This window comes from Polypterus senegalus, chromosome 3, assembly GCF_016835505.1.
Source record: "Polypterus senegalus isolate Bchr_013 chromosome 3, ASM1683550v1, whole genome shotgun sequence".
NCBI classification, from domain to species: Eukaryota; Metazoa; Chordata; class Cladistia; order Polypteriformes; family Polypteridae; genus Polypterus; species Polypterus senegalus.
Window position 1 is genome coordinate 45,516,996 of NC_053156.1, and position 14,506 is coordinate 45,531,501.

General features: G+C 38.8%; 1 protein-coding gene across 1 annotated transcript in view; it reads right to left on the minus strand.

Annotated features, from left to right (window-relative positions):
• Positions 1-11,359, minus strand: part of LOC120526471 (retinal guanylyl cyclase 2-like) — a 100,062-nt gene extending 88,703 nt beyond the window's left edge. Inside the window, exons 1-4 of the mRNA XM_039749637.1 lie at positions 10,762-11,359; positions 4,793-5,094; positions 2,927-3,281; positions 1,989-2,073 (exon numbers count right to left, since the gene is read on the minus strand). Of these exons, the coding sequence (XP_039605571.1) occupies positions 1,989-2,073; positions 2,927-3,281; positions 4,793-5,094; positions 10,762-11,359 (1,340 nt within the window). The remainder of the gene's footprint in view (positions 1-1,988; positions 2,074-2,926; positions 3,282-4,792; positions 5,095-10,761) is intronic.
• Between the last annotated feature and the right edge of the window lie 3,147 nt (positions 11,360-14,506).

Below are 14,506 nucleotides of genomic sequence, written 5' to 3' on the forward strand. Positions count from 1 at the left end.
TACTGTCTACACACACTACTTGGTCACTTATTTCTCTGTGTGAACAATAACTTCCTGATGTTTGTGCAAAATTTACCATTAACAAGTTTCCAACTATGTTCTTGTTGACCTCATTTTAAAGTGACAGTCTCCATCCACTAACAATTCCTTTATTACTTTAAACTTCTCATTCATGTTGTCTCTTAATCTTTTTGCCTAAACTGTAATGGCTCAGCACAGTGGCGTAGCGTGGGTGTCAGCCGCCCGGGGCGGAGGAAAATTTCGCCACCCCCTTATTTAAGTATTTCAATTTAAAAGACTAAAATATACAGTAATTCTTTGCCGCCCCCACTACGCTACGCCACTGGCTCAGCACTTTTACTCTCTCCTCAGAATTCATCCCCTGTTGCATTGGAATCAGACTCAGTGATCTTCTCTGGGCCTTCTCTAGTGCTGCTATGTCCTTTTTATAGTTCAATGAATAAAACTGCACCCAGTACTCCAGAGGAGGCCTCACCAGTGTGTTATAAAGCTTGAGCGGTACCTCCTTGGACTTGTACTCTACACATTGTGCTATATAACCTACCGATCTGTTAGCCTTCTTATTGGCTTCTCAACACTGTCTGGCAGTTGATAGTGTCAAGTCCACTATGACTTCTAAATCCTTCTCATAAGGTGTACTTTCCATTTTCAATTCAATTTTATTGTCTCAAAAGGGAAATCTGGTTCATCAACAGGTTTTACAGAAGGACCATGACATGACATTAAAAATACATCAACAAAGAACACAACCATTAAACATACACTTACAAATAAAATATAGCAGAGGGCATAATACATATGCTGATACATCAGATCAAACATATTAGACATCATAATTAAAGTAACATTTAGGCTTGACAGATGATTGATGCAAATGCTACTTGCTCATCCAATGACCGAAGCCTTTGGATGTTTCTTACAACTTTCTGTAGCCCTCCTTTGGTTTAGCCCAGGAAGCAAATAGTAACTCAACTTTGTGTTAAATGATAAAAGTATACAGTGAGGCTATCAGCTTTCCCTTGGGTTCTGAAGAGAGATGCTGATCATGTCACTTCTTAGGCCATGAAAAGAGGCAGAGTGCAAACCAACACACAAAGATGGTAAACATACTCTATCTTCACTCTAAGACTAATTAGAAAGGATAGTAAGGGCTTTAACTGTCCACTAACTCAAATGTAAAACACTGAGCAAGAAAACTTGCATTGATAATAGAAAGAGACAGTGGGAGAGTCAACACCAGCCTAGGATCGCTGTCAGAAATAGTGGGAGAGAGAAGCATCTCTTCTGGGCACAGAAAAAGACTTTGAGCAGGGCTATCCTGGACTATTTGAAGCACTGTAGGAGACTTTGATTAAACCTTCTCCAGACCACCCAGGAAAATGTAATATGAACACAACAGAGAACAGCAAATGGTAATAATTTGAGAAAGAAGTCAATTTTTTCCTGGGATGTATGCTGCCACAGAATTTGATCACACAAGGACCACACAGGTGTAGCTACTATGGATGTTTCCTATAGAATTGGCACTTTGGCAGTAACCCAATTAAATGTATTTGCCAAAACAGAATTATTTTTCACATGACTCAAGCCATATCAGCACGTATTCACTGACCCACTGAACTGAATGGTGCTAAAATGTTCTCCAGCTTTTTCAGAAGAAGATTTCTTTCATTCAACAAATATACAATCAGAAAATGTTCTTATGGGAATGTAACATTACTTATAGCTCACATGAGCCAGATGAAAGCATGGCATATAAAAGTTGTCTTCTCAGATAAACCTAGGGTGAGATAAGCTTAGTGTATCTTTAATATAGAAGCATCTAAATCGTCATACCTATGGAGGTTGTATAGTGTAGAGAAATACATCTGGAATGAGTGCAAACATATGTATTATAGAAATGCCAATGAAACACACATTCTTTTCAAGTGTATGCCAGGTATATCCACATCTCTCTGTGCACCCACCTTAAAAAGTAAGCCAAGGCACCTCCACCAAGAGCTAGTCCACATATCAAGATGAATATGAGTAGAATGAAGGAGGGATCCACACCTGAAAGAAAGAAAGAAAGAAAGAAAGAAAGAAAGAAAGAAAGAAAGAAAGAAAGAAAGAAAGAAAGAAAGAAAGAAAGAAAGAAAGACTCCATTTTTCATATTATGGTATACAGATCAAGCTGCTTGCACACCTACTGAAACAGAGTCACAGACAGGACAGGCAATTCAAAAACACAACAGCCAGCCTTAAAGCTATCATCTGTGTTCACCCAGCTGGAGCAGGTCCTCCCAGAGTTCTCCAGGGACTCATTTTTTTCACTTCATGCACCATGAATTCTGCCTTTGTCTTCTTCTTCATCATCCTACTGCTTGGCCTCATTCTCTCCATCTCAATTACAAAGTAATTTTTTCAGCAAGCTATTTTCTATCTTTTGCCCCCACAAGTCAACATGATCCCGCCCTGTTTCTCTTGTAACTAACTAACTGTCTTCCCACCAATATTAACACTCATGGTGCTCTCCCTCATCTTCAAATTTTATGATAAAAACAGTAATTAATTATAATTCCCAAAAGGAATATGAATATGAGCTACTGTATATTCATATAAAAGTAAAGTCAAAAGTTCTTTTTTGCTCCAGTTCTTCATCATCTTACATGTAGTTACTGAGAATGAGCATACTGGCTGTTGCAGCCACTCAAGAAAGAGCTACTTGTCAAATGATTTGAGTGCACTTCATATATAGCATTGATACAAACACACCCTGATACATTTTGAGTATATGTAGGAAACTACATTAAACATGAATTAAATGACTAACTATACAGGGTACTGATCAAAGGTAATCTTTTTTACTAAATAAAATGTGAAATGCATGGCCTAGATTCCTCTTCTCTGCAAAAGACGTCCTTACCTCCAGTGCAGATAGTGCTTGAGTCAAACCAACAGCCAGAATCTGTTCCTGGGCTAGAACCCTGAGGGAAATGGATGGAGTTTCCCATATATTTCAGCATGCCGTTAGCCATGTCCACTGTATGTGTAGCCCTAAGAAAACCGCTTGACCCGTCGCTATCTAGCACCACATAGTTGGCAAGCAGCTCCCCATGACGATTGGACCACAGCGGCTGATTAAAACCTTCAAACTCAATGTTTCTGGTATTTTGTGACACGGATGTGCCTGTCACCCACCGGTTATTCCTCCGGCTGCGTTCTACTGCCATGGCCAAGAAATAGATGGAATTGTAGATTGTGCCAAATAACGGAGACACCTGGGAATAGGCAGTGAGATAGTAAAATGATAACATATTTCTTTAAGGTCTACAGTCACCATTTTCTGAAATAAAGTAGATAGATAGATAGATAGATAGATAGATAGATAGATAGATAGATAGATAGATAGATAGATAGATAGATGCAAATATTGGTTAAAATAATTCTTTAAATGCATATAACAATTTTCTCACTATTCAGAGTGCTTTACATAGTCAGTGGGGAGCCACTACAATCAGAATGAATGTGCAGTATCTACCTGAAGGATGTGATGGCAGCCACTTTTTGTACCAGTATGTTCACCACACATTAACTATTAGGTGGTCAAGTGCTGAGAGAGAAAAAGCCAATAAGAGATTGGGGATGATTAGGGTACTGGAATGACCAGGCAAAGGTGGAAAATTTAGCCTGGACATCGGGATACAGCCTACTCTTTTACGAAGGGTGACCACAGAGAGTCAGGACCTCAGTTTTACATCTAATCTGAAGGATAGAACCAATTTTTACAGCACAGTGTCGTTGTCACTGCACAGGCCACAGGGTAAGTCTCCTGCTGGCCTTACCAGCTTCTCTTCAAGCAGCAACCCAAGCTTTTCCTAGGTGGTATTCCAAGTACTGGCTGGGACCAAATTTGTTTCTAATGGATTACTTTTTTGGAAGTGCAGATGGCATGGCTGCTGGCTATTAGATAGATGGATAGATAGATAGATAGATAGATAGATAGATAGATAGATAGATAGATAGATAGATAGATAGATAGATAGATAGACTGTGCACACCAACCATTATCAAACATTATAAAACATATTGAATCCCACTTAATTCAATTCAGGGTCTCAGGAGGTTGAAGCCTATCTCAGCTGAAAAGCAGGAAACAGCCCTAGATAGGGTGCTAACTTTGTGCATGGCCTTCTCACACTCAGCAGCATCAAGCTCACATTCACACAGGGTCAGCATGGAATTCTTATTTAGCCTACATGCATGTCTATAGGGATATAGGAGGAAACCAAAGTACCCCAGAGAGACCCCATTCATACATGGAGAAAACATGCAAATTGTACACAGAAAACAACTATGTGTATGATTCAAGTCCAGGATGCTGAATCCCTTTGGCAGTAGTGCTAACCTTTGCACCACAGTGGCATCAAAATCAGATCTAATTCTAACTTACATTCTTGTCTACATTACCATCCTGCCAGTGAACTCTACTTGCATTTCACCATTAAAAACAAAGCCCCAGTGTCTGCCTACCCAGACTGCTTGGTGATTGCAGGTAAATGGGCTTTTGTATTGCAAGCCCCCTATGGCACTTCCTTTGCTCTGGTGCTCCTACCGAATTCTTTTCCAAGGAACCAGCCATGCATTACAGGATTATTACTCTCTAATTATATCTAACTGGCCTCACCAGCTTCTTAATATGTTTTTTCTTTACAGGTTAAAAAGGGGTAGGCTAACTGATAGACCATTACAGTCAAAAGTAAAGTGTGGATTTATCTTTCCAATAACTCACCTGTGTTGGTTGCAGGGCTGAGCGAATCTCATAGGAGTCTTTGGCTTCTTGGAAGGCCTCATAAAAACTCTTGCTCTTGGACTCAATGGAGATAGTCAGCACAGCATCATAGGCCTGTTGAAGCTTTGTGCTGTTGGCCAGCACAGGGAAGGGTGTTTTCTTGTAGGGCAGACTGTAGTACATGGTATCAAAAGGGATAAAAACATATGTGCCATCTGCCATACGTAGTTCCTCTGCTTTCTCCAACAAGATCTTCTGTTCCTGACCACCCAACAGGACAGAATGCATGCACATGATGATCACTGCAGACAGAGAGACACTCCTTTGGTGTTAAGTTATGTCACAGTACATTGGAACTCTTTATCATATAGATATTTTGAATCTCCTATGAAGCATGTGGAAACGATAACCTTGAGTCAGAGTATTTAGCTGGTCTCACATACTGTACACTGTCTAGGGAATTCAGTAAAGAATGACCAGTGCAAATCAGTACACAGCATCAGTAAAACGGGTGTGAGATGTGAAACATGAACGTGGGATTAACTTTAAAATGAGCAGGCGGAAGCACCATCTTGATTCTCCTTAGCATAAAGGTGTTCTGTGTCTTTAACTTTTTACTCTGCCATCTAAAGCCTGACCTTTATGGATCAGCTTACAAATACAGTTTTAACCACAGATGACTATAACAAAATGGATATCAGTTCTTGTGAGAGTAACGGCCTTTCAAAGTTTACTCAGAGGATTCTTGCATCAGTATCCAAAGAATAAAGCTGGCAGTACTGAGGCCTCACATGCCATTCTGCTGCTCTAAGCAAGACACAATTCTGTTGACCTTCTGAATTTGTAACATGACATTAATGCAGTACAGTGTCTGCCCACTGAGCTTCCACTCTCATAGAGGGCAACTTGAACCCCACAAGATTTTTAAGGATTTGGAAATGGTTTGATACACACAATGCAAATCGATCGGTAATGCAGCATTTCTCTTACGTGAGTGCCAACAGGCTCAAACTGGAAATCTTCAGGAAGTCCTTTCTGCACATACTAAACAACTAAAAAGCATCATTACATTAATGGATATTATAACAGTAAATATGCTTACTTTCCAGAACTGTGCACACTGTTGTCACCCTTTGCTATCAAGTTTCTAATAGGCCACATAATGATTTCAAGTGTTATCTACTTTGCTTATGTGGACGGGCCACCCTGAGTATGTCCTGTCTTATTTCTCTTGACGTTCACTGTTTATTGGCTTGCTTTTCTCACTATCAAGATCTTCTTTTATCTTTTTGCAGTTTGGACATTTGGTTGGTCATATCTCTACAGTATGAATGACGAGTTTTATCTTTTGATGTTGAACATGTCCTGTTATATAATTGTTGTACTTGTTTAGTGTATTTTTTTATGTCATTTCACCGTATATTTTGTGACTTTTTCCCAGACTGGAGTTTGCTTTTTAAGTGTTGTGAACTTGTATAGATGGAACTGAGCTGTGTGTCTACCAGGTAGTGTCTACTACAGATCAAGATTACATTGCCCATTATAAACAAGTAAAGCTTAATTATATGTAAAAGTTTCTATTTGTATAGTAATCTTTAAATGATCAATGCATTTAAGAATTGTTTTTCAGGATGGAATCCACTATCAGATGCTTCACATAGTGATCCACAGTTTCTGCCATACCTGAGTGATTCTTCTACTTCCAGTAATCACCAAATCTTTCCACAGAGCTTCCATGTGTCACGTGGAACACACTCAGGGCTCCTCTAAGGTATGTGGTACCTCCCCAGGTTGCTAATCATGTCCTCTCTGATTCCTCCCATTACACAGAGAAGACGCCCCCTGAGGGAACATGACTCCGCCCCCTCCAGTTTCCTGGCTTTATATCACAGGGTCAGCAGAAAGAGGTATCATTCTGTGAGCAGAGCGCGATACAATCAGGGCTCCTGTGAGATAACCTGAAGTTAGAACGAGCCCGACTGGGACTATTTTGTTTAATTTGATATGTTAACGTTTGCATTTTTTATTAAACCACTTCAAAGTAAACGAGAATGACCAGGTTGGTGCACCAACATTTCCATGTCTGGGACTTTCAGTTCTTCACTTGTCCACACATGCTTCTTAAAATTTTCCCAAATTTCAAAACAAATCCACAAAAACGTTTCCACAGGTTTAACATAAATGGAAACCAGCATTATCTGTCCATTAATCAATTGCTGAACTATGGATATATTTTTCTGTAATATATGTTGTTGAATTTATTTTTTGTTTTCTTTCTGTTTGAAGATTATTACTCCTTACTGAGTATCGCCTTATTTGTTATTTTGCCTTATTGTTTTATGTCATTTCATCATTGATCTTTTTTGTATTTTGAATCCGTTGCCTCTGTTGTTCAGCTTTTTCCTGAATTTTGAAATGTATGCTTTGTAAGAGCTTTATCTTTCTTTTCAGTTTTTAGTCTTTGGTTAAAGGTTAAGATTTCAGATTGCAGGCTGGTCTAATTTGCTTAAGGTTTGCCTTTTAGGTACACCATTTTGATAATACATCTTCAGATTTAAAGGAAGTATGTTTGTGTTATTGTAGGCCCTAAGAGTTTTACAGTTACCATTCACTTTCTGAGTTGTTTAAAAATTTGATTCCCTCTCTTTTGGGCCTGTGCAGGCCACAAGCCTGTGTCTCAATATTGGGGTAGGGCACACCTTGACGCTAGGCTTCATGGAGCTTGAAGACCTGGTTTAGACCCGAAGCTTCATCTGAAGTTTCATGGAACCCGGTGGATCATAACAGATGCATTAAGTATTTGTTATAATTTTACAGTGCTTTGAAATTTTACTTGGCTTTTTGTATGGAATTTCTTCTTTGCTGTAAGGGTTTTGACCTATGCTGAAAATAATTCTGCTTTTTGAAAATGTTTTGTGAAAATGAAATATATTTTAAAATGCTTATTTATTTTTCTTTATTCTCGTCTAAGCATTTTTTTTGGAATTTGAGAACTCCATTTGCTATGGTTGCTAACTGGGAGTATGTGGTGAGTGTTGTCTATTGTGTGACGATATAAAAGATAATCTGAGAATAAATTTTCTTTATGTGTGGGGTATGCTTTGCTTCGTGCCTGTTTAATCTTCTGCTTTAGCTCTCTCAACAACATTTTTTGCTTTTTATTTTAGACTTTGGCAAAAGAGGGGGCAGATTTTTTGGTTACAAACATTTGCTCAGTTTAGAGTTTCGTTTCATCTCCCAGTCCCTATTTTAAAATATTTCTGCTATTTCTTTTAAAGTTATAACAGCACTGGAGTTGGCACTATTCTCCCCTACTGATTTTCTCAGTCTTGCAAACTTCATTCTAGCATTTCCACAGAACAAGATGGGTAACACAAAATTCTTTAGCCATAAAAATAGCCTTAGGGGAAAGGAAGCACTGGCTTGGAAGTTCCAGAATATCCTTTTATAAATTTTTATAGACCATAAAATTCATTTAATTAATAACAAATGAATTAACATCAAGTGCATTGTTCTTTAGCTCTTTAATTTTATTATTTTGTATTTAGCAGGAGATAAAAATCAAAAAGCATATACAGAATTCAGGCGATTCAAATGGGAAAATCAGAATATTGAGCCAGAAGCTATCATGGCCTTTGATAAATTTATACCTTACATTGATTTAGGTAAACAGATTGATCTAATTGTTAAATTCATTACTACCAATCTTCAAGATGCAAACATTCTAGAAATATAGGTCTTTGTTCATAAAACCCACGGCACAGACGTTCTTCAATGGGGACACAATTCTATGTTAATCAGGCCATACAGGACTTATGAGAACTACTAAACTAATTAAACATTATATCGAGTGATATTAATGAATCAAGACATACATAAAAGATTATGTGGCAAATCTGTGAGGTCTGTTGGGGAAATAAATCTCCCACTGATTATTGTATTGGATTACAACAATCATTATCTTCCCCTTTAGATGTTATACACTTGGGTTTAATACCATTTGAGGTTCTTAAATAGTGTCCCGCCATTTTGTTTTCTTAAAGAAACTGCCTACCATTAAGGGATTTTATTAAAGAATATGTTTGGTTACATGGCTTTCCACATATCAGATAGGTATCCTTAAGTTCCAATTTTTGGAAGTACGTTTGCTTTAAAATTGACATTCAGTTAAATTTAACCTCAGGATATCATTTAGAAATCGAAGGGCAAACACAACATATAAATCAGGATCTTGAGAACTATCTCAGGTACACGGTTGATTCATCTTAGTTATATTGGTCTGACCTTTAACCCTTTGCTAAACTTTCAAGGAGTAAATTAAAATTGACTTAAAGGGGTATGTGCCCTTTTGAATGTCATGACTAAGTTAAATCCAAACTATTTTCATTTGACAACTGCTTTGTCTGTACCATGTCTGACAAATTATTCAGAAACCTTTACAGAATACGTGATAACTGTTTTGGGATAACCTGTTGATGGAGGTGACCTCTGCTATTCATTTAACAGACTGCAAGCATGCTGTAGACTTGCAAGATGTTACGTAAAGCTTGATTTGCAACCTGAGACATTTGCCTGAAAGTTCAGTCTCTTAAACCAGAGCCATGTTTCATCGGACCTTGCACTGCTTTGAAAAAGTTTGGATGTCTATCACTTAAACTGGTATTGCCAGTTGTTTCTCAGTTAAAATATGGTCACCTTACAAACATTCGTCATCCACACACAATTCAAAATATTTTAGTCCTTTGGTGTGATTTTGGCCAAGAAGACAGATCTTGGGTTCCTGCTGTTCATGCTCCTTGCCTTCTTTTGGATTTTTACTGGCAATTAATAAACTTGACAGGCATGTTTAAGCCCTATGCCTTAGATGGGATGCTCAATTGTTATTCACAATATTTCGTTCAAATTATTGCACTATTTCCACTTTTCTGCAATGTTATTAATTTTTGGCCACCATCTTCAAAATGCTATTTTCATCAACATTTATGCACACTCTTTTATTTAGGAGCAATTGCTGGTCACAACACGTTAAGTCATATGACGTGTCTGATTATTGTGTCACCCCTGTATAAGATGGAGGCACAGGAATGTGAACATCAAAGTTTCCCAAACAAATTTTGTACTTGATTTATTTTTTTTTAAATCCTTAAATTTTCAACTCTGGAAATCATGCTTTTGACTTAGATTCCCGGCTGTCATTTTTCTTTTTCTAAATCTTTGCCTTTAAATAAAAAAAATGTTCTTTTCTCTTCCACCATAATAGTCTTTCTTTTCCATTACTTTGGAGTTTCCAAACCAAATCAAGCAAGCATCAGTCATTGCACATTGCTTGCAGAATGGTTTATAAACCATAGCGCCTGTGACATCACTTGGGCGGACATGTATGCACCATGTCCATGTGTGGCAAGAACACCTGAGGCATACTAAGGCACATGTGTGGTGTGTGGTAATGGCATTATTGATGGCCAAGATTCAAACCAAAGTAACAAAAACTCAGGACCAAAAAAGACAAGAAACAAAGATACGTGACAAGATGGCACCAAGCACACCTAAAAGCCTAAGGTCAAGGAATCACAATATCACAAATTTCACGCCACCAACAGTAATGTGATCTGTTAGCATACTTGTTCATCTTTATATAAAATGCATTTAAGTTGTTATAAAATAAAGTATATTAATCAAAAGCCTAGACCTACAGTACACAAATGCTGCATGAAAAAGTGGAAGAACCTTCTAGAAACAACATGAGTGATTAATACCTGAAATGAGTCTGAAGCATAAAATGAGGTTGTAACTGTAAGTCAGACTAAATTGAGAGCTGTTTTTAATGTGTAAACGCTGTGCTATTTTTCATTTTGGTAAACTAATATTTACTACTTTCATAAATATACAACACTTTATTTTCTATCTTACAAATGCTAAACAACTAATGACATGCTCTCCTTTATATATACCATATATATTTTCCCTACCTCTTACTTTGTGTGCCCTTTTAATGCGTTTTAATGCATCCTCAGCACCTCGCTGGTCAGTCTCCATGGTGACCACAACGCTGACTGGTAGTCCAAGCCTCCGTAAGGAGCTGGCAAGCTCATGGCCCGTCTCCACCCACACGTCCTGGTCAGATGTTACTATAGCTGCATGTGCCCATCGGAAGTACTTGAGAACAGAAAAGAGAACCTTGGAGGCAAGAGGAAGGGGTCGTAGGAAAGTTGGATAGCCCCCTTCTTCTAGGTCCATGTTGATACAGGCCCAAGAGACCACTGGCTTGTTCCAGTTTTTTCCCATGAGACCTGCTGCAGTGCAATATCCTGGGTTAATTGGTCCCACGTACCCAGCAGCATAGCTCTCGAGATTAACAAATGTCGATAATGCCCGGGATGTCTGGCAGTCCTCGCTTAGCACAATATAGTCATACCAATATCCTTGATTCAAGTATGGGTCTTTATTGATTCGGCTTACTGCTAGTCTTGCAGCTAGTTCAGGTTGGGCATTATAAAATAATGGGTCACAATTCCAGGGCCCAACTATTGCCACTTTGAATGTGGCTCCCCCTACAAAAATTGGCATTGTTGTCAAGATTAGAAAGAACCAGGAGAAAAATACATTACAATGCCCTGTCCAGTTCCACTTCTGTGTCCACCTTGGATGGTTGGATATTGTTAATAAAAAACTCCAAAAGTCATCTGGAGGTAGGGACATGGTCCTTATGTGAGACGCACTGAGGAAGAGCATCCAAGAACCAGGAAATGGTAAGGTACAACTTCCGGGTAGACGGTTTGCCACAAAATGCCTATCCTGCATGTTTCTTTACAGAGGCGAACCAGGAACCAACAGTTTCACTGAACATGGTGATTTCACATTGGGTGAGACCTGCAGAACAGAACACAAAAAGAAAAAAAGAAAGATTTGTAACACCTTTCCATTACTTGCTTGAACTAGCTTTTGAAAATGTTACATGATTTCTTCTGAAATTCATATTGTCCTACAGTATATTATTGTATATTTGAATCTTATCTCATGTGGAGGATTTTTAGTGCCTTCAGAAAGTATTCAGGTCTCTTCACTAAAGTCATTTACATACCCCAGAATGACAAGGCTAAAATAGGATTTTCGGATTTTTTGCAGATTTACTTAAAATGAAAAACTGAAAGAGCCCATTGACACAAATATGCAGAACCTTTGCTATGACACCTGAAATCAGACTCATCCTATTCTTTTGATCTCATTGAGATATTGACATTTAATGTCAATTCAGTTGATTGCACATGATTATCAAAAGCACACACCTGTCTCTAGAAGGTCCCATAGTTGACAATGTGTATTACAGCAAAATCCAAGCCATGAGACTGAAGGAATTGTCTACAGGGTTTAGAGACAGAATTCAGTCGAGGCACAGATCTGGGGAAGGCAGAAAAAACTGAAGGTTCCCAAGAGCACAATGGCCTCCATAATTCTTAAACAGAATACTTCTAGAAGAGCCACACCTCTTTATAGAGCTGGCTGCCCGACCAAAGTGAGCAATCAGGGGAGAAGGACCTTAGTCAGAGATTGACAAAGAACCTGATGGCCTTTCAGAAGGACAGCCACCACTGCAACATTCCACTGATCGGAGCTTTATGACAGAGTGGCCAGATGACACATGAAAGTCCATTTGAAGTTTCTAAAAAGGCAACTAAAGGACTCTCAGACTGTGAGAAACAAGACACTATAGTCTAATGAAACCAAAATTGAACTGTCTGGTCCAAATTCTCAGTGTCATGTCTGGAGAAAACCAGGCACTACTCATCACCTGTGCAATACAATCCCAATGGTAAAACATGTTGGTGGTAGCATCATTCTGTGGGTTTTCAGCAACATATACTGGGAGACTAGACAGGGTTGAGGGAAAGTTGAACACAGCAAAACTACAGAAGTATCACTAATGAAAACACTGCTCCAGAGCACTCTGGATCTCAAATTGGACTGAATACACAATGGGAGGCCTGAAAATCAAAAGTATACCTTATGAGAAGGATTTAGGAGTCATAGTGGACTCTACGCTATCAACTTCCATACAGTGTTTGGAAGCCATTAAGAAGGCTAACAGAATGTTAGGTTATTTAGCATGATGTGTGGAGTTCAAGTCCAAGGAGGTTCTGCTCAAGCTTTACAACACACTGGTGAGGCCTCATCTTGACTACTGTGTGCAGTTTTGGTGTCCAGGCTACAAAAAGATATAGCAGCGCTAGAAAAGGTCCAGAGAAGAGCGACTAGGCTGATTCCAGGACTACAGGGGCTGAGCTGAGCCTTTACAGTTTAAGGAAAAGAAGATTAAGAGGTGACATGATTGAAGTGTTTAAAATTATGAAGGGAATTAGTCCAGTGGATCGAGACTTGTATTTTAAAATGAGCTCATCAAGAACACGGGGACACAGTTGGAAACTTGTTAGGAGTAAATTTTGCACAAACATTAGGAAGTTTTTCTTTACACAGAGAACGATAGACACTTGGAATTAGTGACCAAATAGCACGGCAGAAAGAAGGACTTTGGAAACTATTAAAACTCGACTTGAAAGAATTACGTGGATAGGACTGGTGAGCTTTGTTGGGCTGAATGGCCTGTTCTCATCTAGAGTGTTCTAATGTTCTTCCAACAGGACAATGACCCTGAGCACAAAGCAAAGACAATACAGGAGCCAGCTTAAGGACAACTATGGGAATGTTCCTAAATAGCCCAGGAAGCCCGTACTTGAATCCGAAAGAACATCTCAAAAGAGACCTCAAAAATATGCGTCCACCGACCATCTCTAATTAACCTGACAGAGCTTCAGAGGATCTGCAGAGAAGAATGTTAGAAAATCTCCAAATTCATGCTGGAATTACTACCAAAGGGGCTTCAATGAAGTACTGATATAGGGGTCTGAAAACTTAGGCCAGTTTAGATGATTCAATTCCTTCATTATTAATATATTTGTAGAATTTTCTAAACTCTTGATTTCACTTTGTCATTCTGGTGTATTGAGTGTTGCTTGATGAGGGGAAAATTAATTTAAGTGATTTATGGAACATAACAAAATGTGAAAAAGGTCTGAATACTTTCTGAAGGCACTGCAATACAAAGTAGCAGCAAGAAACTGAAATAGCATAGCATGAGGAATCTGCTTGGGTTTCTCTTCAAACCTGAGACTGCGTGTCTTAGAATGAGTGATGCCCTGAATGAACAAATACCAATATACACAGCAAACAAGAGAAAAACACAAAAAGGGAGTGCTTAAAAGTACCAGACAGCTAGTGTTCAAACACGCCAACTGTGACAGAGACACTGGACAGACAGCAGTCAATGCAGATTGCACAAAGACAAAACAAAAATTCAAACAAGTTGAACACATGAATCTTAAAACAAAACTAAATCTACTGTCCCAGCAAATACATTAAATACATTAAACACAAAATAAAACTAAGTTTAGTTTCCTTGAAACAAGATTGCAGAGCTCTCAATCCTAATATCCATCCATCCATTTTCTAACCCGCTGAATCCGAATACAGGGTCACGGGGGTCTGCTGGAGCCAATCCCAGCCAACACAGAGCACAAGGCAGGAACCAATACTGGGCACGGTGCCAACCCATCACAGGACACACACAAACACACCAAGCACACACTACAATCAATTTAGAATCGCCAATCCACCTAACCTGCATGTCTTTGGACTGTGGGAGGAAACCCACACAGACAC